The sequence below is a fragment of the Podarcis filfolensis genome (genome assembly GCF_964270895.1).
Source record: "Podarcis filfolensis genome assembly, chromosome: 2".
Lineage (NCBI taxonomy): Eukaryota > Metazoa > Chordata > Lepidosauria > Squamata > Lacertidae > Podarcis > Podarcis filfolensis.
In genome coordinates this window covers 79,879,940-79,905,570 of record NC_139605.1, presented here as the reverse complement: position 1 = coordinate 79,905,570, position 25,631 = coordinate 79,879,940, and the positions used below count along the sequence as shown (strand labels likewise).

At 39.8% G+C, this 25,631-nt stretch overlaps 1 protein-coding gene across 4 annotated transcripts in view; it reads right to left on the bottom strand.

The window, feature by feature from the left end:
• GABRB2 (gamma-aminobutyric acid type A receptor subunit beta2) overlaps positions 1-25,631 on the bottom strand; it is a 103,849-nt gene that overhangs the window by 40,599 nt on the left and 37,619 nt on the right. For all 4 annotated transcript variants that reach the window (XM_083597197.1, XM_083597198.1, XM_083597199.1 and 1 more), the window contains exon 6: positions 12,684-12,766. In XM_083597197.1, the coding sequence (XP_083453323.1) occupies positions 12,684-12,766 (83 nt within the window). The remainder of the gene's footprint in view (positions 1-12,683; positions 12,767-25,631) is intronic.

The window sequence follows — 25,631 nt, the reverse complement described above, 5'->3', positions numbered from 1 at the left end:
GTAAAGTTAAGTAATTATGTTAGAAACTGACTTTTTTAATAAATGCATATTTGTAACCACAACCGTGGGAGTTTTTCTTTGTCCTTTGTCTTCCTTGTAAGAGTTTTGATTTTAACATTCATTCAATACCTTCTAACTTCTGGGCATTGTAGCTATGCCACGTTCAACTTATACACACCATTCTTGCAAATAAAACTTTAAAAATGTGAAATTGGCAAGACTTCCCCCTTCAGTTCTGCAGCAGTCTTGGTAGACTTTCAAAGCCAAATGAGCAAAACATTTTTTAAAATAAATAAATCATGAAAGCCATTGTTTTTGAAATGGTGGCATGATCTTCCTTGCTATAGAATCATAGAACTGGAAGAAAGAATAGCACTGAGAGCACTAATCAGCTCCTCAAGATTACAGGGATTTGAGTTCTGTCTTCCTCCTCCTATGAATAGGATGAGCATTACCAGCTGAGGATGGACTGTCTGAATGTGAGGCAATTCTCAAAAAATTAAAATACTATTTTGTTTTTTATTCTTGTCATGTTTCAGGATAAATATTCATTTTGAGATAGCCCAGCCTTTCATCCTCCAAAGGACTGGAAGAAGCAGAGCTGTTAATTCACAACAGCAAAAAAGTTAACAGTCTTTGCCATAGCAATTTGGAAAGACAGTATGTGCCAAGTTTATATTCCCATGATACTGCACCATATGCATTTTGTAATTTCTGAAAGCTTGTAAAGTTTCCTACTGAAGTAGTCGTGTTACAACTTGCATGCCAATATGCTCTAGCAAAATTGCAATGGCATTTTCTCACATCAGTTACCATAGTTTAGGCTGATAGGAAATGACAACTGCATCCCCTAGCATTGCTAAAAGTTAGATGAAGCCTTGGCTGAATTCTCTTAAATGAACTGCTGTTGTTGTCAGACATAAACTAACTCATCACTCCAGATTTCATAGATCTAAGGCATGGAAAATGAGAATATTTCTAATGGCAGAATGCAGCTACATTTTCATGATTCATACAGACTTTGAACATGCTGTATTTGCAATACAAACAAAATGCTGATTGAAAAGGACAAAAGTAAGTTTGGATGGCACAGTGTGTTCATTCTGTGCAAATGTCATTCCAATCTAATAAATATAAGATTCCATGTGGGTTAGTGTTTCATTATATTATTTCATAATCTTCCATCCAATGAAACATTGCCTTCCTTTACACTATTGGGGTCTCTTAACGATCCAGCACTTTGAGTTGGCTCATGCAGTGCAAATCTCCCACATGTTTGTCACTGGAGAACGTGAGGCCACAACTGGGAGGTGCTCATAGGTTAGTGCTCCCACCCAGGGGCCAACTAAGCAGTTGCAATGACCTGTGTGATTATGTCATCTTACAAATTGCAGTAGCTGCATGGACAATGCTATGTAGGTGCACTGATTAATAGAAAATACCACCTTTGTAAGAGCCTAATTGTGAAACCCTGCAGACTCCCTAAGTAGCTTCTCTAGCCTTCCCTGAACTAACATTCTGCTACCTTCATTGATTTTGACACTCCCATTCCAAGGACCAACTGAAGTGGTGTAGCACATGACACCCCCTCTCCAAATTAAGATATAATAATAAGAATAATAGTTTTTATTTATACCCCACCCATATTATTTTTTAAAAAAACCCATAAGACATAAAAAATGTCCCAATACAGGGCTGCTTTCAGATGTCTTCTAAAAGTCAGATAGTTGTTTATTTCCTTGACATATGATGGGAGGGTGTTCCACAGGGCAGGCGCCACTACCAAGGAGGCCCTCTGCCCAAGGATGGTGTACTTATTTTTCAATCTGAGCCTGATAACCCTGCATGTGCCTCTTTGGTCGCTGACAGTAAAAGTGCAATCATTATAGATCTGTAGCTTCTAGTGTGGTGTGCCAGCCATGACCTTGCCACTGCCCTGCCCCACTCCCTCTAGCACCATTCAGGAAAGCTGCAGAGATGCCGGTGTTGGGAAAAGCAGCTCTGCACCACCATACAAGACACTACTGTTATGAACTAAATAATTAGCTGCCCATTCAATACACCTAGAGTCAGCTGACCTCCCACTCTGTTTGACGGAATGGCCAGTGCTACCCATCCTCCTTCCCAGCTCCTCCACCTAGTCGCGGTTCTCAAATGTTGAATGAAAATCCTCTTGATAAGAGACCATAAGGACTAAACTAAGCATGACTGGCAAGATCTATGTTTAAGATCTCCCAGCAATGTAATCATAATTTAAAATATAGCAGCTGTAGCATGCCACCAATCAGATTAGCACTGTGGCACTGGAAATCTTGTTCACCTGATAAAATTATGCCCCTTAGCTGCTAGCATCTCTACAAAGCAAGTAGTATTTTGGGGGGTGGGGGACAATTTTATTCACAAAAACATCACCAGTGGGGTGGGGGAAGGGCTAAGACCCCTCTTCCCCAGCATTGAACTCCTAAGGCCATTCTCACCACAGCTGCTTTGTTCATTGATTTAACCATCTCCTAACCACAAGTTTTGTCTCAAATGTCATTGCAAAAACAAGATATATTTTTTTAAAAAATGACTACTAATAGTATAATAATGCTTACAGTAGGTTAATCCAAACAATCTGTGATCGGATATTAGAGCCACAATGAGAGATGGTGAGAAAAGGATTATTTTTCTGCTTTTAAAATATATTTTTCTCCTGTTGCCCAAAGTAAGAAATTAGCCCATTTATGCAATTCTACTGGATGACAAAGTTACAGAAGTGGGAATTTGGACTGCAGCAATTTTAAGCTGAGCTGGCAGCACTTTCAACAAAAGAAAATACTATGATTAGCAGATTTCATTATTCCATACAAAAATAGCTGTTCAGTTCTAGCAGGTTTAAATTCTTGTTGCAGCTGTTATAACAACCGGACATCTTCAAAGCCTGAAATTCATCATTTTCCCATGCCAGGAGGTAGGGGTTATTTATACAGTCATTTACAAAGCTAAGTTATTGGTTCAGAAGCAATGTGTAATGAATGAGGCAACTCGGTTTTCCTAAAAGATTTTGCAGAAATACCTAGGGTACTCAGCCTCCCTGCTTCTCTAGAGGCAAAAAGTATAATAGGAATGAACAATACCTGTTCTAACCTAACATGAACTTGCATGTTTTCTAGTATGGGTCAAGACGGGAACATCTTATATGCTGTTTACTGGTCTGGATCATAAAAAATAATATATTTAGTTAAACAAAATGTCTTAGACATGTTTAATGCAACGATAGTGCAGTATTGCTTGGTGAATATGAGACAATGGAATATGAGACAAAGACCCACAAAAAAATAATCTTTCAGTGCAACTAAGGACATAAAGATTGACTAGTATTAGTTCTGAAATGCAGCAGAAACTCCAGGCAGTACTTTTTTTTTGGAAAAGAACTGGAGAATGCCTCTACCAGCATGCATTCACTCTGGGATAATCCATTTGCCACTAGTGATGCCAATAAATCAAACTCCCAGTATATTTATTTTGAAACTTTTAAGTATGGATTTACTAACCCTGCTCCTAAACTGGACACAAAGGACAGCCAGTGTGTTACTTAGATAATCTCAGAATTCCAACAAACACAGCCTATACTCATGAAGATTGATGCAGTTCTCCAATATATAAAGTTTGCTGTTTGATATTCTATCCAAGGCACACTAATTACACTTCCTCACTTTTTCTTAAAAGCAGATGTCATTTGCTAGATTTTTAGAGCAGATAATGAACAGCAATGAACATGCATAGTGCCAAGAACTGCTGTCAGGAACGTTAGTAAATTTTTGATCTTATGGATACGTTGAGAGTAGACCCTAGTACCTTTGGTGAAGAGTTATTTGACAAATGAAACAAAGGCTACACTTAACTCTCTCCACGGTTTCACACAGTGAAAAATGAACAGGACTCCACATGCTTCTGTTCTTCAAAATGCAAACATGGGTATTGTTTTGTAAAATGTCTTATAGAGCAGCAAGATAACACATTACGTATCTATATATGTCTACAAGCAATAACAGAAATTTGGCATTCGTGAGTGTTGCACAGCAGATCTAAAGTATCACATTTTAACTAGAAATCAATATGACAGAAATCAATACCCCTACTTTCCTGGGAGCAAGCCCCACTTAACCCCACCGACACTTTCTTCTGAGTAGGCATGTATAGGATTGCACTCAAAAGTAAGACCCAATGAGCCTACTGAAACTTATTCCTAGGTAAGTGTTTTAAGACTGCAGTTTTGTTTTAAATCAAACAAAACAAAAACATTTCAAAAGACAAGGAAGGATAAAACTGAACAGCAGTAACCAAACTTTTCCCACTGAAGAATGGCTTTTTATGCTTCATACTGTACTTTTATTTAGATGTTTCTACTTACTCTGCAAGCCACCTTGAATCCTGGTTTAGGAAAAGGCTGGGATATTATAGAATCATGGAATCATAGACTTGGAAGGGACCCAAGGGTCATCTAGTCCAACCCCCTGCAAAGCAGGAATCACATCTCCTCTCATTCTCCTCTTTTCCAAGCTAAACATACCCAGCTTCTTCAACTACTCCTCATAAGTCTTGGTTTCCAGACCCTTGACCATCTTGGTTGCCTTCCTCTGCACACGTTCCAGCTTGTCAACATCTTAAATAATTGGACACAGTATTCCAGGTGTGGTTTGACACTATTATTATTACTATTATTATTATTATTATTAGTAGTAGTAGTAGTACTTTAGTACATATATGTAAACACAACATATTTGCAGACAATGTTATGCAAGTCAGATATGTATAAACCTCACTGAAATAACTCTTCGCAATAAAGAAGAATCACAATATGCATGTGTTTTGTACTTTGTGATCTGAGTCCCAGTAAAAAATGCAGTTTGAAAAGCTACTTTCTGAACATGTTAAAATGCTCACATTGTATACAGTCTTTTCATGCCACTGGACATGCACATCGGAAAACCACCATTTTTTGAAGACATGCCCCTCCTTCCCTCAGTGTGGAAATGGCAAACATCCTTAGCAGAACCACGGTCCTTCCTCTATATGCATTCTGAGGTGGTGCAGTCTTGTGACAGAACTGCGACAACCACCACACGTTTGAAACACCTCTTATTTAAGCTTGTTCAATACCTTGGAAAGGATAGCCAAGGGGCTGTTTCTACTGAACAAGGATATCTATTTCTAGCAGAACAGGAAGTATTCTTCAGCACAAGAAAAGCATTTGAAAAACATTTTTCTGCAGTCCCCTTGAGTGTGCAGAAAGCTGTAAAAAGAAGGGATCTGTCAAGAAAACCTTTAAATGAAATGAGATTGCATGTAATCTTATGTGTGGTATAAGAAAATGGGGGGGGGGACCTTAACCTTTGATTCAAAATCTCTTTCATGCTAGAGGAAAAGGTACTTCCCAGGGCAACTGCCATTCAGAGAATTTATCCATGCACATTTGCTCTCTATGTGCCACAAATTAATTTTATTATTCTCAAATTTATTTTTTTCAATGAAAGCTATTTCTTTTATTTGAAAATGTATCTAGTCAAAACTATTTAGTGCGCTGTTTATTATCATCATTTCTGTGGCTATTATAAACTGTGAAACAAATTAGCCTTTTAGTGTGCATATGTGGCCATGCATTTGCTTCTTCCTTCACAATTGTGAGCAATCAAATCAGGAAGTGTCCAATCAATCATGGTTCCCATTTTGTCTAATCTGGGAAATTATGCTTGCCAGCTTCAGAAAAAGTCAGTATATTAAACACAAGTTTGAAATTAGTTTTGTTAATAAAAGGTATGTGGCATGTGAACATACAGATTCTACTTTTAGCTGTCATGACAATCACCCATTGAAAGGCTTGCCCTTCATGGATTTGCCTAATTTTGTTTAAAATGCCAGCACTAAATTCAGTGCACAGTACATGTATTGTATAAATATGTGCTTTTAATCGTTCTGAACATACAATCAGTTCCATTGTATAATGAAGGTCTAGCATTATGACAAAAATGGTTTCTCTTTATTCACTACCTATATGGTTGCTAATCTGGTACGTTTCTGTCATGCTTCTTCCTCCCCTAGTTATCTTGTTCCTAAGCTAGCCACCCAACCAAACAAACACCAGTTTAGCCTTTTCTCATAGTGAGATACTCTATCTGGATGATCAGGGGGTCTCTGGTTGGCCTTTTATTTATTTATTTATTATTTAAATACTTTATTGACAATCTTATACAACAAATAAAGTATACATCTTCTTTTACTAGGTAAAGGTCAAGGGACCCCTGACCATTAGGTCCAGTCGTGACGGACTCTGGGGTTGCGGCGCTCATCTCGCTTTATTGGCCGAGGCAGCCGGCGTACAGCTTCCAGGTCATGTGGCCAGCATGACTAAGCCGCTTCTGGCGAACCAGAGCAGCGCACGGAAACGCCGTTTACCTTCCCGCCAGAGCGGTACCTATTTATCTACTTGCACTTTGACGTGCTTTCGAACTGCTAGGTTGGCAGGAGCAGGGACCAAGCAACGGGAGCTCACCTCGTTGCGGGTATTCGAACCGCCGACCTTCTGATCGGCAAGTCCTAGGCTCTGTGGTTTAACCCACAGCGCCAACCACGTCCCTCTTTTACTAGACATGAGTATAAATCTTATAAATGAAGCAACAACCATATACAAGTAATACTCCATTTGTTAACAAACAAAAAACTTTCTTATTCCTTTTAGTGAATTTTCCATTATGGTTCCAATCTCTCTTCTTTTATGGGGGGTGGGGGGTGGATGGACCTTATCTGCTGACTTTAGTCTTTTTTTTTTATCTAGGTCACTTTTCAGCTATTGCTTGAATTTATTCTGTCCTCATACCTCTCTGTGCTGTGCTCCATCACATCTAGCTTTAAGTTTTCATATTTAGCTGCTTTCTCCAGCCCAGTTTGTTCCTTTCTTTCACATTTCAGCTGCTGTTTTGACTTCCTTACTCAAATCCTGGCAACTGATCTTTTGTTCCCCTTGGATTGTGATTTTGGATTGTTTTTCTGGTAAATAATTATTGGCTCCATCATGATTTGCCGTCCTTTAGAGCAGGGACAAAGAACCTGTAGCCCTCTCAGAGCAAACCATACTGGGCCTGAGAGTCAGGGTGTGACTAAAATACATGATGACTATTTACATTTGTTGTGGGAGCAGATCTGCACCCCTGAAAAATACCCTACTGTACCAGGCGAGGAGACAACAGAACTCAAGACCATGCTGAATAACTAAGGAATGACTAATACCAAGATAAACTAAACCTAAACCCCTGAAAATAACCTAGCGTAACTGATTTTAAAGATTGTGTTGAGACCATTTTTAGTGTGCTGTGCACCCTAAAGTAAAGCACATAATCTATGGCAGAAAGCAAAAAATGGCCTAATCCCATGTTTCCAGAAGGTAAAGGTGCTTGAAAATGTTAGTAGTTGAATTTTGTTGTTGTTATGCTGGTTTTTCTGTTGCTAAAAATACATTGTTATAGCTTCCAACAATGATCTGCCATTTTTAAAACAAACAAACAAACAAACAAACAGCAACACACCCTTACACCTTATCCAGGATACTTTGTGAGCAGAGTAACTTTGTGAGCAATAGAAGCTGACAGGAGCCAATGAAGCTGACAGGCTTATAACGGTGTGTAAGCTGCATGGTACCTGTTACAACTGTCTTATTCTTTCCTGGCCACCTATGGTTTGATAATACATTTCTTTTTTAAAGTGACAGAAAAAGAGGGAGAGAATAAAAATTCTAGCACTAGTCCAGTTTCAGCAAACGCACAATACAGGTTGAGTAGTCTGTGAAATTGTGGGGCTGTGTTATGGAAGTTACTCCTACAAGGGTTAATGAACTGAATGACAAGTCTGAAATGTAGAACTGCCACAGTCCAGAGCTGCTGGCCAAGGCATGTGTCTGTGTGACACCATATCTTAGAACGAACTAGCAAGGTCACCAACAAGTGAAGGCTACTAGCTTGCGTCAGGGTAGTCTGGAAATTATGGAGAAAGAAAACCACACCATGTGAACACGCCCCTTGCAAAAAGGACTGCAGCACAATTTCCTCAATACGCTTTAAAAAATGCACCCTGCTGTCTCCATGGCAAGTCTTTACCACAGAGAGATTAAAGGATGCTGAAAATAAACAAATAATATCTGACCAATTTTCCTTGTGATATGCAGTTCCTACGTTTAAATGGTGGGAAGCCTTTTTTAAAAGAAAAACTTCACTTATCACAGCAGGTATTTCTTGACTGCAAACAGTTATACTGCACAAAAGTAGTATGCGCGCGCGGGGGGGGGGGGGATAAAAGAATCCTAGGAAATCGACTACAAGCAAAAATAAGCAAACCATTTAAAACTTTGTGGTAATTCTGAACAATGCAGTAGCCATAACTCACCCAAAGGGGAATTAAAGTTGAGTATTGCAATTCTGAAAATTCAGAATATTCAAAAAAAATAAAATCCTATTGGCCTTACAAGAAAACAGAAAGACACTCACCAAGGTGGGCAAGGGGCTTCTGAAAAGATGTGTGTCCCTCATGAAGCAATAACATGGTGGTTGTAAAGAATATAGAGGATTAATGGTGCTTTAATTAAGTACTATAATGGGGATGAGACAAAGATGACTCGGAGACAGAACTCTTCATTACATAGATCACAGCATTGTGACAAACAGGAAGAAGAAATTAACTGTTATCCTCAAAATCATCATCACATCACTGAAATCAACAGTATTAGTGGAACATGATTAGCTGAACGTTTCCAAAATCATCTTAAATAATTTTCTGGTTCTATCTGCAAGCTACACACCATAGCTTTTACATATGGATGGTGTCATCTGAAAACCAGTTTCCAGCAATTCCTGGGTTTCTTTGTTTTATTTATTTATACATTTAATGAGAGAAACCGGTGTTCTGCGAACTGCAGAAAAACATCTGTTTGCCTCTGGCACAGAGGCTCATTTGTTAACACACAGCTAATATTGGAACACAGAAAAAAAAAGTTGGTGGAAAGGGAAAAGTCTGAATTGTCAGATAACGTAGACATAGATTTTGTCCACTTAATAAAATAAAAAAGGAGGGAAAGACCAATGCATGCACTACAATCTATTTTTCTGGGAGTACATGTCCCAAGGCTCTGCAGTCAGGACTGAGTTATATAATATTGAAAAGAAAAGTGGTGAAGGACATAGGCAAGAGTGCAGAGAAGACCGGGAGCCCGAAGGCATGGGAACCAGGGATATTAAAACAACAACAACATTCATGTAAGCAGGCTTTCCCTCTTCCATTGTCCTCAACCCACTTACACCCCCTCCAGAAAAATTGTTCCTGGGATAGTACAGGGAGTGAAATGAAGATGGAGGAAGCAGTTGGTATAAACTGGGTCCTCCTTATGTGAAAGGAGGAGGAAAATGAAACCAATCCATTTGGCAGGAATTGGTGCAAGGCTGCTATGGAGGAAAGGAGGAAACGATGGATAAGGGCACCCAGGGACTAGGAAGATTTGTAAGAAGCCCAAAAATTTGCTCAGCAACAGAAGATGGTGGGGAGGGTAGTGGAGTTGCCCTGCAAGGTAGTGGCAAGGTTGAGGGAGCTCTGGGTTGGTGACAGCACCATCCAGCCCCATCCAAGGAAGTGTTATGTCACTGGGAGGCTGATTTGTTATTCCCTAGCGTGGGTGGTGCTGTGGTCTAAACCACAAAGCCTAGGGCTTGCTGATGAGAAGGTCAGAGGATTGAATCCCCATGACGGGGTGAGCTCCCATTGCTCAGTCCCTGCTCCTGCCAACCTAGCAGTTCGAAAGCACATCATAGTGCAAGTAAATAAATAGGTATTGCTCCGGTGGGAAGGTAAAAGGCGTTTCCGTGTGGTGCTCTGGTTCGCCAGAAGCGGCTTAGTCATGCTGGCCACATGACCCGGAAGCTGTACGCTGGCTCCCTCAGCCAGTAAAGCGAGATGAGCGCCGCAACCCCAGAGTCGTTTGCAACTGGACCTAACGGTCAGGGGTCCCTTTACCTTTACATTTTAACATTAGGATGCATGAATCAATAAGAGGCTGGCTAAAGATCCTGGCTTGTTAGGAAGCAGTAAGCCATGCTCTGGGTTTGGATGTAATAGAGACATGCTACTCATGCAGAATAAATGATGATAAGCCAGCAACCCTGGCTTACCATGATGTGCAAATTTCATTTCTACTGTATATCTAAGCCAACAATCTGAAGGATCTGAAAGCAAGGACAAATGTGCATAAGCACTCTTGCTTTTCCTTAATTTAAACATTTTCCTATGCTGTGAATTCTGATCCCACCTTCAGATTACCTTGTTCTAGTATGCCTATATTGTTATAAGCAACTGGCACTAATTTTTATTTAAAATAAATGGCTTGTTCTACACTTACCCAACCAATCCATTCATCCATATACCTGCCCACACACTTCTTCCCAGGTGTAACCCTGGAATAAACTACAGGAATAATATCCCTCTATACTTTCTCTCTAACTAATTGTAGAATTTACTTAATTTATTTCTTCTGTACTGTAGTGCCATTTTTGTACCTTCAAGTGCCGTTTCAGTTGTTTTTCATATATCCTAAATGTGCTTTGCAGAATGCATTTTTAGGGCTGCCTTGTGACCTAATTCACCTACACAGAAAATATTGCACTCCCTTTACACACATATACTTAGTACCAAACTAAATGAAATGTAAGGCATTCCATCCTGCTGATACTATATAAAAAAGCACAAAGCTGGCAATATGTCTTATAAATTGTGCTAGTACTTTCTCCGACAGATATAAGTGGAAGGAAAATTTGCCTTCCCATAGTATTTCATGTTGCTGTTACTAATTCTGGGTCATTATTGCTGAACTGGAAACAACCGCAGAATATTGAGAAATCCAGGTCACAGGGAGGAATTCAACATCATGCTATTTTGATCGTTCTATCAGCTCCTGTGTTTCTGCTTACCAGATGGAACAAGCACCCTCTTCTCCTCCCTGCACACTGGTCTGGGGGAATCTTCTGATCCTCCAAAGTGGATTAGGGGAGGAGACACACAGGGAGAGGAGAGAGGAGGGAAGTCCCATTGCACTAGTGGGAGCCCTTGGGTTGGCTTCTGGTAGTTCACCAGGTTATATGAATCTGGGCCACAGTTTCCACTAATATAATTCAATGGTTTGGTTTTTCTCTGTTTGCTAACAATGCACCATTGCTAGTTATATATCACACACACATAATTAATCATACATGTATAGTCAATAAGCAAAGGCAGCAATTATTAATTATCCTTAAATATTACAAGTAAAATACTGAAAAATGCATTGGGTAGGGTAAACATCAAAGTTTGGTTTCATGGCAGGATTCAGCATCGTTTGGCCAATTAAAAATAATAATAATGGAGGGACTCATCAATTCAGTGCCACACGGAACCATGACACCACAGCTCATTAACAAACCACGAAGGAGTGCTTAGAATGCAGAAGGAAGGGTTGGAATTGAAGCAATAGTGGATGGGCATAAACTGTCAGCTATGTATTAAGGCCTAAACAACACCCACCCACCCACCTACAATTAAGGTCACACAGCACTAGGGATGCTTGAATCTGTCAATTTCAGAATCTCGCAGTTTCTCATTTTTCCAATCAATAGGTGGTTGATATCACCTGTATTGATTGGAAAAATGAGAAACTGAGAGATTCTGAAATTGACAGATCATATATATATATATAATTCATCAGCATTATATGCTACTTTCTCCTAATATACACATTTCTTTATTGTATGCAATTTTGCCTTATACAAACATTTGTGTTTGTGATTTTCATTAATATATGTGTTTTTATGCCATTTTGTATGCACTGCATGGCTGTGGAATTGCACTAGAAAATTTGGAGAAGTGTGAATTTTGAAGGGTGGCCGTATTTAACTTCACTTCTTCTTTCAAAAAGTGCAAATCATGTAAGATTACATTTAAATGCAAATTGAAATGGAATCCATCCCAGTTCCTCTCCAGCACCTTATCCTCCTGCATGAGTGCTTCAACAAACACACCCAATCAACTGAATATGTCAACTAACTTGCTGCACACAATGCTTACTTATAAAGTTATCATCAATGTTTTATGTTCTTGTGTAGAAAATGCAGAATTTGCAATATAAACACTGGGGGGAGGAATCAAACATATGAATCAGTACAAAGAGGCAGGAAATAATAATTAAAGTAAATACACATGATAAAGCAATCACGTTTGCACTGGGAAGCCTAATTACAGTGGTGCATACACCATCTACTTCAATGACCAATCTAAACCCTTCATTTAAAAAACCTGAAACAAATAGCAATCCTGTTCAGCAGCAGAAAAGGATAAGGAATTGATAGTAATCCTCATGCTCCTCGCATGAACTCCAAAAGACATTTGAGTGAGACTTTAAAAGCTGAAAATTGTCCATCAAACACACAAAATAAGTTCCTCTAATCCTTGTGCCACAAATTACTAATCCATCTGGAGAGCTAAATTTGTTTTGTGTGTTTACAAGGATCTAAATGTCATCCGACACACAGACAACTAGGTTAGTAGCATGTGGGTGCAGGGGGAAACATTAAACGTCTGAATCAGTTTGAGTAAGTAGGATTTACAAAAAATAAAAATAAAAATAATGTACTTACAGCTCTCTATCTCCAGTGTGCAGTTTTGTTCATCCAGGGGGTATCTTCGTAGATCCATCATACATGCAGCTGTTGTTGTAATTCTAGGAAAAAGCACATACAAAAGCTATTTTTGTGGATTTTGTTCAATCTGCTTGATATATAGACAGATTCTCAAGTTCCAAGAAAAGTCAAGAAAACAATCCATATTTGCAAGAAAACAATCCATATTTGCAAGAAAACAATCCATATTTTTGCCTGATTTTCGAACAAGCCATTTATATTGCTTTATGAGGCATGAGTCTTTTTTAGTCATGATTTCACTTCCAGTGGTCATAAGCCAGTGGTGGGTGGGTCATAGGCAAAAAGTGGGAGGAGTACTTACCTTACCTTTGTACAATAGCTATGAAAAAGAAATAGGTTTCTACATGCACGCACACACCCTTCTATCCTCAATCCAGGTAAACAAAAGGCATCATCACAGTTAAATGACACATTCTAGCCTGGCAAAAACACTTGGGGAGGGAATGCAGTATGGTAAGTGAGAGGTATGGTCTGGGGAGGAAGTTTGGATGAAAAGTAGTCCCTGCTAAGTGCAGATAATTATAGGGCATCACCACAACTGGCCACCATCCCCAAAAATGGTCACACAACTTGTGGTTGTGTGAATCACTCTTTAGGCTTATGAATCTCAGATGAATTAAAAACCCAACAAGCAAGTTTTCTGGAACCAGTTCCTCTCACATAGTGGGACAAAGAATGAGGGAGTACATTGAGACAGAGCTTTTTGTACAGCACCATCTCAGAAGAGCATGATGTCTCGTGTATCCTGCAGTCTGCTGGAAAGATGCAGAATTGTCCGTGACTAATATTTCTTGCTAGTTCTGCCAGGGAAAAGGAAAGGAGTAGTGAGAGTGAGTAACTCTTCTGTGAAACCCATCATGAAGTTGTGTAGCCCTTCAGCGTTGAAATGCCACAGCCAACCAAATCTATAGAGAAATTACCTTTTTTTGGGGGGGGCCTTTTATCTTTCACAGAAGCCATGGCTCTACCACCTCCCCCCCCTTTCCTTAAAGACTTCAGCTTTGGTCTGAGATATTGAATTTTAACAGAAAATTCTAATAATTGTATTTTTCTTCACAAACACAGCTTTCCTTACTCACACCTAATAGGGTGTCGGCTTCCCCACTTCCACACAAAAGAGTATATAAACTTATGACAAACATTCTGAGAAACTTTTCTGAGAAAACTTGTCCACAAAATATGTAGAGTAAGGTAAGTATTTAAAGTTCCTAGTTTCCTACCCACCGCACCCAGCAGAAAACAGGTATGCAATCAGAGGACAGATTTGAGTTCCTCATTAGCAATCTTCAGTATAAAATTATTTTCTGCACCTGATTTCATACTTTTATTAAAACCCTTATCAGAAGTCTCCCATGTGCAATGACTAAGCTCTGGTGACTCTCGTGTCTGAAATAGTTACAAAAGCTGTGCACTTGTAGCTCTGCCCAATGTTCACTTCTGCATCTTGGAAGCATGCCTGCTTTGTGACAGTTGGAAAGGCTGGCAGCAGACCCAGTTATAATATATGGAAATCTGAGGACAAAACTGCCTTGTGATTAATTTCTCTCCTGCACGGAGAGATCAGCTTTGTAGAAAAATGGTTATGGCTTTTAGCAACAGTATTTTCTTCTTTTCTTTTAATTTGCTGCCTGTTGTGAAATTCAGGATAATTCTGTTTCCAGGTCCCTTGTGGAAAAAATAAAATAAATTCAAAGCTTCCCTTCTACTTGGGCATTGAGATGAAGTGGGGCATTTTAAGAAACCTTGAATTATAGTGACATAATCCCCGCTCCCCAACATGTGAACTTTTCAACAGATTTGGGACTTGAAAGTACTTGGTCTAGCTTGTGGGGTGGAAAAAAATACTGCCACAATCTGCTATTCTTCTGCTTTGCTTTGTTTTGCTTCTGGACTTTTTCAATCCAGGTGAATGAAAAAGCTTGTGCCCATGGATGAAATAAAGGAAAAAAGGGATGTTGATATGATGTTTCACACCATATCTCTTGGTTCATGGTTGGAGAAGGGAATTACAGTCTGCAAGCTCAGATGTTAACAGCAATGATCAGAATCTTACTGACCATGAGAATCATGTGATACCAGAAATCCAATATACTGTCCTTGCCTGCTCTATGAGCGCCCAAGTGGAGCAGGGCCTATGAGGCACAGTGAGGCAACCACCTCAGGCAACAGAGCCCACTTGGAGCAACAGACCCCAATGTCAATCTTTCTTTCGCTTTGCCTTGTTCCTGATGTAGATCTTCCCTGATCCCTTCTTCCCTGGCAGGGAGGAGGGGCGCCATTTTGGAGTCCATCTTAGGTGCCAAAATGTCTTGGGCCAGCACTGATGTGATGTAATACAGCATCATTGCACTCTACGTATACAGTGGTACCTCGGGTTACAGACGCTTCAGGTTACAGACTCTGCTAACCCAGAAATAGTGCTTCAGGTTAAGAACTTTGCTTCAGGATGAGAACAGAAATCATGCTCCGGCAACGTGGCAGCAGCAGGAGGCCCCATTAGTTAAAGTGGTGCTTCAGGTTAAGTACAGTTTCAGGTTAAGAACGGACCTCCGGAATGAATTAAATACTTAACCCGAGGTACCACTGTAGAATCAAACTGGGGAGACCTAAGTTCAAATCTCTACTCAGCCATGATGTTCACTGGTTGAATTTGAGCTAGTTTGTTTATCTCAGCTTAAACTATACAATAAGCAGAACCTAGGAAGGGCATTGCTTGTAGCTGCCTGTGTCTACCTCTTAAGAACTGTAGGAACTGTAGTTCATCCCTCACACTGCTATGATTTCCAGCACCCTCAACAAACTACATTCAGAGGATTCTTTAGGGGAAGCCGTGTGCTCTAAATATATGGTGTGTATGCAAACTTCTTCTTCACCTTGTGCCTTGTTTCATCAGCCTTCTGCATTTTTAATGCTCACATCCACTTTTACTATCTCTTTCTGCTAGATTGTATTGGCCTACATACAACTATTATCGACTTTAATCTGAAGGAAATAAATGTTAGATGGGATCGTTTTACTCATCCATCAAATTAGATTACTGCTATTTTAAGCACCCTGCCAGCAAATGGTGCTCCTCAGTACAATTTGTTCACAGAATTTATTAAATAAGTTACTTAATTTTTTAAAATCAAAAACTAGGCAGGCCTGTATCGGAAAGTTTTTAATGTTTTATATATGCTGTGAGCCATCCAGAGTGGCTGGGGAAACCAGCCAGATGGACGGGGTATAAATAATAAACACTATTATTATTATTATTATTATTATTATTATTATTATTATTATTTCCAAACTTTCATGGCCCTCTTTTTTGTTTTGTCTTACAAATAAAATAAAAATGAAATTGAAACCAAAAGACATTTTGGCTAATGCAAAAATTGTATGCCATCTTCAGTCTGTCCTGCTACATAAATACAGCACAAACCAGCATCTAAGTGGTCACTTCATCATCAGGTTTAAGCTTAAAATCTTTAACCTCAGGTTAAAGCACTCAGGTGACTGGCATATTTCACTGTGACTCCAGTCATTGAAACAAAAGGTCTTCTAAGCTAGACAGCTGTAGAATCACAATTTGTAGTCTATGTAGGAGGATTGCTGTGATTCTATGATTCTATAACTCACAGAATGCCACAGTACAAAGCAGAGCATTTGGCCATAACACAGAGGAAAGCTGAGAAACAGACACATAATTGAGTTAAGAATACAGTCTATCACTTGAGTGATTTTAATAACAAATACAGCTATAGTTATTGGGTCATTAGATGTGTCTGGTGTAGGAGTTGATGGCCCTATGTCAAAACCAGAAAAATGTAGCTAGACTAGGAGACGGCTCATATGTTTAAAGAAATGGCTGAATAAATCTGAGTGATGTGCATGCTTCTTCTTTTCCTACACAAAGAGCTATGTGAAATCAGGACTAACTGTTTGGGCCAGCTCATCTGCTATTAGTTACCTACCTACCTACCTACCTAACTACCTAACTACCTACGTATCAAAATTATATCCTGCCCTCCTTCCCAAAGGAGCCCAGGGCAACAAACATATCTGTAATAAAAGCACAATGTGTGTGTGTGTGCGCGCGCGCTCATACACACACACACACACACACACACACATTTTAAAACTGTTTAGAAATCTAAAAAAAACCATGAAACACAATAAGACATGTCTGAATAGGCCTGCCAAAAGATCTTTTCAGAAACCTAAAATGTTTCCTGATGCCTTCAGGAAGTTCCAAAATACAGGTGTTGCCACGCTATAGGGAAGCACAGAATGGACACTGAACAACATTTGTAGAAGTGCAAGTTCTGCAGATTGAAGTGATCAAGTAGACTTAAAGTAAACTCTGCACAAAAATTCTACAGAAAAAACCCTGTACAAAATGCATTTTATTGGTTCGAGATCTCATTAAACAGCTGCCACTACATCTCCCTTTAATATTTTTTAAAGTCTGTTTTGATAAGGCTAGCATCTTGATGTGGAAATCACTTAGTATACATTACCCTCCTTAAAGCATCTCCGCCATTAATTTAATAACATTCTAATTTTACTTTAATTTCCCCCCACTACTCAATTCAGTACTGAAGTCCATAAAAAAACCTCTCATGCTTTCACTTGAATTGGAAAATGCCTCCACTGTCCACTATCCATTCCATAGTTCTTTCTATCTTCCTCACCGCTAGGACACTGCACATTGTCCCAGCAATCTTGTAGATAACAGATTTAGATTGTATTGAAAATCAGATGAACAGATGAAGCTTAGAGGAAATTAAATGAGGTGAAACAGGCAAGAAGTGAACAGATGAGACAGATGAAATCTCTCACTCCGTTAGCAAATAAATATACAAAAATTGCAAACAGAACATTTAACATAACTAATGCAATTTTGCGGGGTGGAAATCCTTATTTTTTTAAGGCAGAGAAAGAAAGATGGTTGAAAAAAATAATGACATCTTAAGCATGGGGACATTCCTAACATTTCAATTTCCTGCATATTTTGTGGCTGTATATGTCATCTTTCTATCGCATTTGTTCATAGTAAAAATAAGTGCCGAGGAAAGTGTTGGGGGGGTAGGGATTTGAACACTATTTATGAAAAAAAAAATTATAAAAAAAATTACAATGACTTATACACATTGGCCGGAATGTGCAATTCATTCTGGGACAGACCATCTTAAGGAGAGGCCATAAAATGGGCCACATTGGGAATAATACAAAGCCAATTGGATTTCTTTATTTTAGATGGGTTGGAGAGAAAAGGATGACAGAGGTGGAAAACTGCAGCAGCATCCTGAATACAGTTTCAAATTCAAAACAATGTAGCTAATCCAGGGACACCTGCATCAAATCAAGAAGAGGGCATACTATGTGAGAAATAATGCCTGAAGGGTTGAGAATGGCAACAGAGATTTTAGGCTGCCAAATCTGAGTCTTGGAGAGCTGGAAAACTTGCAATTCTGCTTGGACAGAAAGGGACATGAACACAGACTGGGAAAACAGATAGTGCCCACCTCAGCTCTTACCCAAATAAATTCTAACCCACAGCGCTATTTTTTCTAGAAAAAGAGGTGCTGGACCTCACAATGAATGTCTCCTTTGTTCTCTTATAATGGCAATGGTATCCACCTGAGAGGTGCTGGAACTGAGTTCCAGTGAGAGCCAGTGTGGTGTAGTGGTTAAGAGTGGTGGACTTGTAATCTGGTGAACCAGGTTTGATTCCCTGCTCCTCCACCTGCAGCTGCTGGGTGACCTTGGGCCAGTCACACTTCTTTGAAGTCTCTCAGCCCCACTCACCTCACAGAGTGTTTGTTATGGGGGAGGAAGGAAAAGGAGAATGTTAGCTGCTTTGAGACTCCTTAGGGTAGTGATAAAGCGGGATATCAAATCCAAACTCCTCCTCCTCCTCCTCCTCCTCCTCCTCCTCCTCTTCTTCTTCTTCTTCTTCTTCTTCTTCAAAAATGTCCTGCTTACCCAAATACTTGCCTCTTACCCAAAGAAATCCTAATGCCTCACTAAAATTAGCAACATACAACTTGAATGGCTACAGGAAAGCAGTGTCCTCTGTGCCCTTTAGAGATTGCTCCAAAATGCTGCCACTGGAAGATGTGGAATTGCATGGTTCTTGAGTGACCTTTGTACATTTATTGTTCTTTGTTGTACTGTGTTTTTTAAGAAAGCACTCCTATAAAATAGTATAAACTGTATTTTATAGGAGTGCTTTCTTAAAAAACACCGTACAGTGGTACCTCGGGTTAAGTACTTAATTCGTTCTGGAGTTCCGTTCTTAACCTGAAACTGTTCTTAACCTGAAGCACCACTTTAGCTAATGGGGTCTCCTGCTGCCGCTGTGCTGCCGGAGCACAATTTCTGTTCTCATCCTGAAGCAAAGTTCTTAACCCAAGGTACTATTTCTGGGTTAGCAGAGTCTGTAACCTGAAGCGTATGTAACCTGAAGCGTATGTAACCCGAGGTACCACTGTACAGCAAACATCAATAAATGCAGGTTTAAAGCGGCAAGCTGAAGTTCCTATTTTTCGTTTTCTTACTTATGCATTGGCCTACCCAAAGATACGCAATCCACCATGGTTAGGCTGGAAACTTGTATGTTGAGCATAGGGAGCCAAATAGATAAAAGAATCCTCTGCTACTGGTTCAGAGTTCAACAGATGAACAACACTAGGTTACCAAAAAAATGCCTGATTGAGCTCGCAAATGGATTACCCCTTAAAAACTGGGTACATCATTCTGCCCAACTGATGGGCAAATATGACCTCTCAGGGATCCGGGCTCAAAGAACTTCCCCTACATTCTCAGAATAATATTTTTAAAAGGGCCACAAGGGCAGTGGCTATTAAAAACGACTTAAACTCCATGTACCTATCCACATGCACCCCATTATATTTTAAACTTAGAGAGGCCCATGAATATACGTTTTCAATGAACTGACTTTTGTACAACTCTGGAAAGCTGTTACAGAGTTATGATTAAATACAATAAACTCTGCTTATAGAGATGGGAGACATACCAGTAAATGAACGTGTTTGTATTAGGGGATGCCCTGAATTAGAGGACCTTACGCATTATATCTTATGTTGCCCCTTATATAATGAAGCAAGAGAATGGTTTTTGACACCTATAATGACAAGGTCCCCTGGCCAGAATCCTTCTGACATGATTCTTTATCTCCTCGCTGACATAGATAAGCATATGACCTGGCGTGTAGCACTTTTTGCAACTGCCGGCAGGAAAATTAGAAAAAATTGTATAACCGAGATAGCTATCAACTGTAAAGGAGATGAATTTAATTGACCCCATCTACAACAAGCTGTATTTTTCTCACTAAACTTTGTACATAATTGTCTATTGTATTATTTAATATTACTTTTAATATATTAGTGGCCCTGTGGTGATTTTACCTTATAAATTTTATTGTCTAATGTTTCAATTTTTATATTAAGGAGTTTCTATAGCTTTGTGCAGATTAGGTCGTGTTTTGACAATGTAAATGTTTTAAGTTTTAGTATCAAACTAGTATATATTTTATTGAATGACATTGTATACATTGCAGCAGCCTTTGGCTATAAGCAATAAACTTGGCTGACTGACTACTTATGCATTGATAAAACTAACTCCAAGAGCCAAATGCAGAAATGGCTGCTTGGACTATACATGGGGATTGTATATTGAGACACTGGGGAGATAATGATGCAATGAAAGAATCCAAGAAAAAGATCATTTTTAAAGGATAGAGCTTATCAAAAGAAGCCTACAGCGCTGACTAAATCCTCTATTTTCTGAATTGACTTTGTGAGAGAATGTTCTGTGGCACTGGCTACATGACGTAAGGACTTTCTAAGCTGTGCTAATGTGGCTTCCCAACCTGGAGTGAATGGAGGCTTTAGCTCTTGTTTTTAAAAAATGGTTATGTGTATGTAGTTAATCTCATTCCCACTTTATTATTATTTTATTTAAAAAATAAGTAAGGCTACAAAAGCCTCAACATAGAAGTATTCCTATTTTTCCATACACATCATTAAGTGCAATTTTGTAGTTCAATTATTTATATTTTAATGCTATCCCATTTTGAAATTGCAGAACAATCTGCTTCCAAGAAATCCACACACCATATAACTGAATAGGAACATTTATAGCTTTTCAGCTGAGTGCACAGCTCATTGAAATTCTAACAATAAAACCCAAAAGGAAACCAAACGCTCCACTCTTTTGAAACCTGGCCAGTTCCCCCACCTTGCTACTTAACTAAAGAAATATGAATGCCTCTCTAAAATTAGAAACATATATACAATTATTTCCCTCTTAACCAAGAGGTTTCATCGTACCCCCCTCTATCCACAGTATGCATCCCTCTCTTTTAGCAACCTTAACTTTCCATCCAACCGTCCCTTCTACCCTCTTAACTATTTGACTAGCTAATCCTACCAGGTGGCCATGTTTATAGAATTCCATTCCTCATCCAACTTTTTCAATCAAGCTCGAATTTTCCAAAAGATTCCACCCCCCCATCCCCTAAGAAAAAGGCCATGTGCAAAATTTTCTCTGAGCCATCCCATTATTTTTTGTGGCAGCCACCATTTCCTTCTACATTGCCTCAGAATAACACTACATTCTGTCCAACGTTTTCAAGCCCCAAACCGGGACCATGTGTCTTCTGGGACATACTCCCTGGTGAGTCATGTGACCCATACCCCTTGCTCTCGCCCCCAAAAGTGGGGGGGGGGAGACCTTGCATGGCTTTGATAAAAGTGCTTATTTGGTGCAAGAGCACAGCATGAGAGATGACAGCACCCAAAATGGCCACTGTGTGTGGGGGAAATAGGACCTTTTTTTCCTGGGGCGCTTGGGAGGTATGTCACTTTGGGCAGGATGAGATTCATCCCTAGAAGCCCTGCACAAAGGTTCCTGCTTGCAGACTGGAGCTTCCCTCCTCCCTGCTTCAAAGTTGGCTTGTGGGGGTGGGTGGGTTCAGGAAAACTCCCAGGCAAACAGCGGGCAGGCAGGGGAAGGGGATCATTTTGTCGGGCTAGCCAAAATGCTTGCCCTGACAGAACAATTGCCTGAGTGCAATCTTAATTTCATCCCCAGGTCTGGGAAACTGCGGAGAATACAAAACAGAGGCCAGCCGTCAACACCACAGCTACTGCAGAAGCAGCGAAAGAAAAGAAAAACTTGGGGAAGAATAATAAAGCTGTGCTACTGCCACTGCTCATGATGATTCCCAACTGTGAAAAACTGTTGGAGAATTTCTCTTCCCTATGGAAAAATTCAGTCACATTGTCCTCCAGTCCCTCAGTCGCAAATAAAGTGCAGAATGCCGAGAAGCCTTCTGCTCACAGTTTTACTGTCAACAAACCCCAAAGTGAGACATCACAGCAAAATGAAAGAAATAAAATAAACCCAAAGACAGGAGCATGAGAGCTGCCAAGTCATGATACAGAGGACAGTGACAGGTATAGTCCCTGCATCCACCTGGGGGGCAGAGCCCACATAAAATGCTGTTTATTTAAGTCTTTGAGCCACAAGTCTTCTGCCACTAAGTACATATAGTACTAAACCATCAAGATCATGACACAATCCAGAATACAAACAAAAGCCACTTACATGCTGAGCAGATAATTCACGTAATCAAGCCACACTCAGGCTTTTAAGGGTCAACAAAGCTGCAGCCCCTGCCCTACATCATATTTATTATTTTAGGGCTACTGCTGTTTTTATAGTTTTTATGGATTTATGTTTTACGTTAGAAGTTAATATTTATCATTGTCTTAAGTTTTGAATGTAAGCTTACATTTAAAAAAAAAGAATTACAAAGGAGGAGTAGAATTTTAAAAAGAAGCATTCAAGGAATTAAGAATCTAGAAAACACTGACCTATTTTAGAGATACAGAACAGCAAGGCAATGCATTTACCCTTCCCAATCCTGTCTCTTATGCGCACAGGCAGGGTTCATATAGCTACTATAACATTATTGAATTTATATACCACCCTATACCCATACAACCACATCTCTCTCTCTCTCTCTCTCTCTCTCTCTCTCTCTCTCTCTCTCTCTCTCTCTCACCCCTAGCTTAAAAATACTAACTTTAAACTATTTTCAATGGCGCTTGTGAGCGTACACTGACTCTAAGCCCTCCAGCAGGCAACACCTTCACTGCCCTTCCACCTGCTGATGCTTTTGCACAAGCTGCCCACTAAGGCTCTTCATCACCTGCCCTTCCCTACCAGCACTTTTCCCTACCAGCTGCCTTTCTTTAGCCACCCTAATGCATGGAGATAATATACTTAAGCGTTTCACAAAGCTGTCCACAAAATACCTTGCCAAAGACTCCTAAGTAAGCTTAGCAGTCATAGAATAAAAGGAGAGGTTATCTTGTGGAGCAGGAACTAGTTAAACAGCAGGAAGCTGAGAGAAGGAATAAAAGGCAAATTTTGTGCTAGGGATCATTAGGAAAGGAATTGAAAGCAAAACTGCCAATGTCACAATGCCATTATACAAATCTGCGGTGCAACCACATTTGGACTAGTTTGTATGGTTTTGGTCGCCCCACCTCAGAAAGGATATTGCTGAGTTGGAAAAGGTTCAGAAAATGATCGAGGGGAAGGAGAAACTGCCCTTTGAAGAAAGGCTACGTAACTTGGGGCTTTTTAATTCAGAGAAGAGGGGAGTCAAAAGCAACAGGATAGAAGTGTACAAAATTTTGCATGGCATGGTGAAAGTGAAGAGAAGCATTTCTACCTCTCTCATAGCACAGGAACACAAAGTGCTTGGTGTTTTGGGGTTTTTTCCCCCATTTTCTCTTCCTTTGGTCTCAGTAGGAGGGAGAACAAGTACTCAAACCCAAGGGGCAGTGTACTTAAACCCCCTCATCCAGGGGTCCATTGGGGTAACCGGATCAAAAGCCTCCCTCAATCTACTCCAGTGCACCCTCTCTTCTCCCCCCTGCTGTGCAGAAATGCTAAATCAGATTTTCCATAGCTCATAGGAGAAGAATGAATGTTCATATATTTGCAGTGTAATCCCACACATCTACTCAGAAGTTAGACTGACTGAGTTCAATGGGGCTGAGACTCAACACAGTATGTACAGGATTGCAACCTTATTCTTTCAAGGTATAGGAAGGCCACAACCTGAGTCCTAGAAGGCTATGCCTATTACAAGCCCTGAGAACATAAATTGTTTTGCAAACAACAGTTTCTAGTGGCTAGTGCCACAATCAGGCAATTCTAGCATCTAGCATCTATTCTGTTTTAATGCTTTTTTTTTTTTTTACAGTGGATGTAGTTCTTTTCCTTCTGGTTTGATTTTTTGACATCTCCCTCTGGCCCTGTAGCATATTTCCCATCTGTTCATACAGATGGCACATTCCAGCAAAGTCAAAGAAACTGGTGTCCCAACATTCCAATATATTATGCTATACTTGTATGGGCATGTTGCAAAATACTGGGGAAAGGAAGCCATTTCAACTTTCTCAGGAAAATTAAAGAAAAAATACAAATACAGAAAATTGATACTGTAGCTATATGGCCAATTACCCATCCCACCCGTTTGCTCCCAGTGGCCTTTTGTAACTAACATTAGAACAACAAGACTATCTTGCAAAGGGGCTTCAATTGGTTAGCCTCAAAGCAAAGCCTTTTGTGACTTTCATCCATATTGGGAGTCTTCGGACTGCCTCTAAGCTTCAGTTAGACTCCCTGCCAAGGAGAAATCTGCAAGAAGACTTCTCCAGGTTTTGTCTCTTTGTAGACAGAGCTGGTATAGTTGGGCAAATGATTACAAACGCAAGCTGATCTTCCTATTCCATGCTTGGCATAATCATAAATATATAATGTGGTCTTTGAGCTTTTCAAATAGAAGGACTTTGGTAGCAGAAGCTTACACAAGGACTTCTGCTAGCACAAATGGGTCCCCCCCTCACCCCCCCCACTGCAATTGACTTGTGGATGTTGTGAGAAGCCCCATAACAGCACAAGGGACAGCAGAGGAGGGGGGTAGAAGTGGGATTGTTGTACCCAGCAAGCTGAAAAGCTTCTGCTTTGCAGAATAATTGCTATAGCAATTTCCTCCCAGTTTAATTCCTCCCAGTATAAATACTAAGAGCAGAATTCTAAGCTTGCTTTCTTAGCTGTCAGACCTGCTGCGTTTAATGGGACTTGGAATGCTTCAAGACAGGTGTTTCTTGTGGGATGGGTGCTCCTCATGCATGACTTTTTTCTTTTTCTTTTTTTGCGGTATCCATACAACATTGTTGGTACAAGAATGCCAGCCCGTATTCCACCCCCACACTTACACTTTATAAGAAATAAATTAAGTAAGTTTAAAAAGAGAGGAAGTCCTGTGGCCAACAACACATTTGCATTATTAAGCCCCCATATGGAAGTACCCTAATTCTCAAGCAACTGTGTTTGCAATTGGAGCCTAAGTGTTATGATTTTCTCCCAAATATGGAATCCTACCAGGATGCAATCTGGTTTTAAAGTTAAGTTTCAGGAGACACTAATTGTCACATAAAGTAGCAATCAGTTCTCTAATGTTCTTGCATAAAGTTAGTCATCCCTCCTCCTTGATCACACATATTTGCCTCCTGCTGCCTTTGAAAAGGTGGGTTAGAAAACAGATTCCTGGTTTTCTTCTTCTTCAAACTCTATAAGACAAACCACAGAATGCCCACAGAAGCTCAGTTTCCATAAAACCCACTAGAACTTCATGGGTGTCAAATGTTGAATCATCATTAAAAACATGCCATAACACCATGGAAGCAAGAATAAGCTTGCTCTTCTGAAACAGTTCACATCACACAGAAGTGAGCATCGTTCTTTCTTTTCTCCAAGGGGACAAGTTTTTGTGTTTAGGCAGTAAAGTTTGAGAGT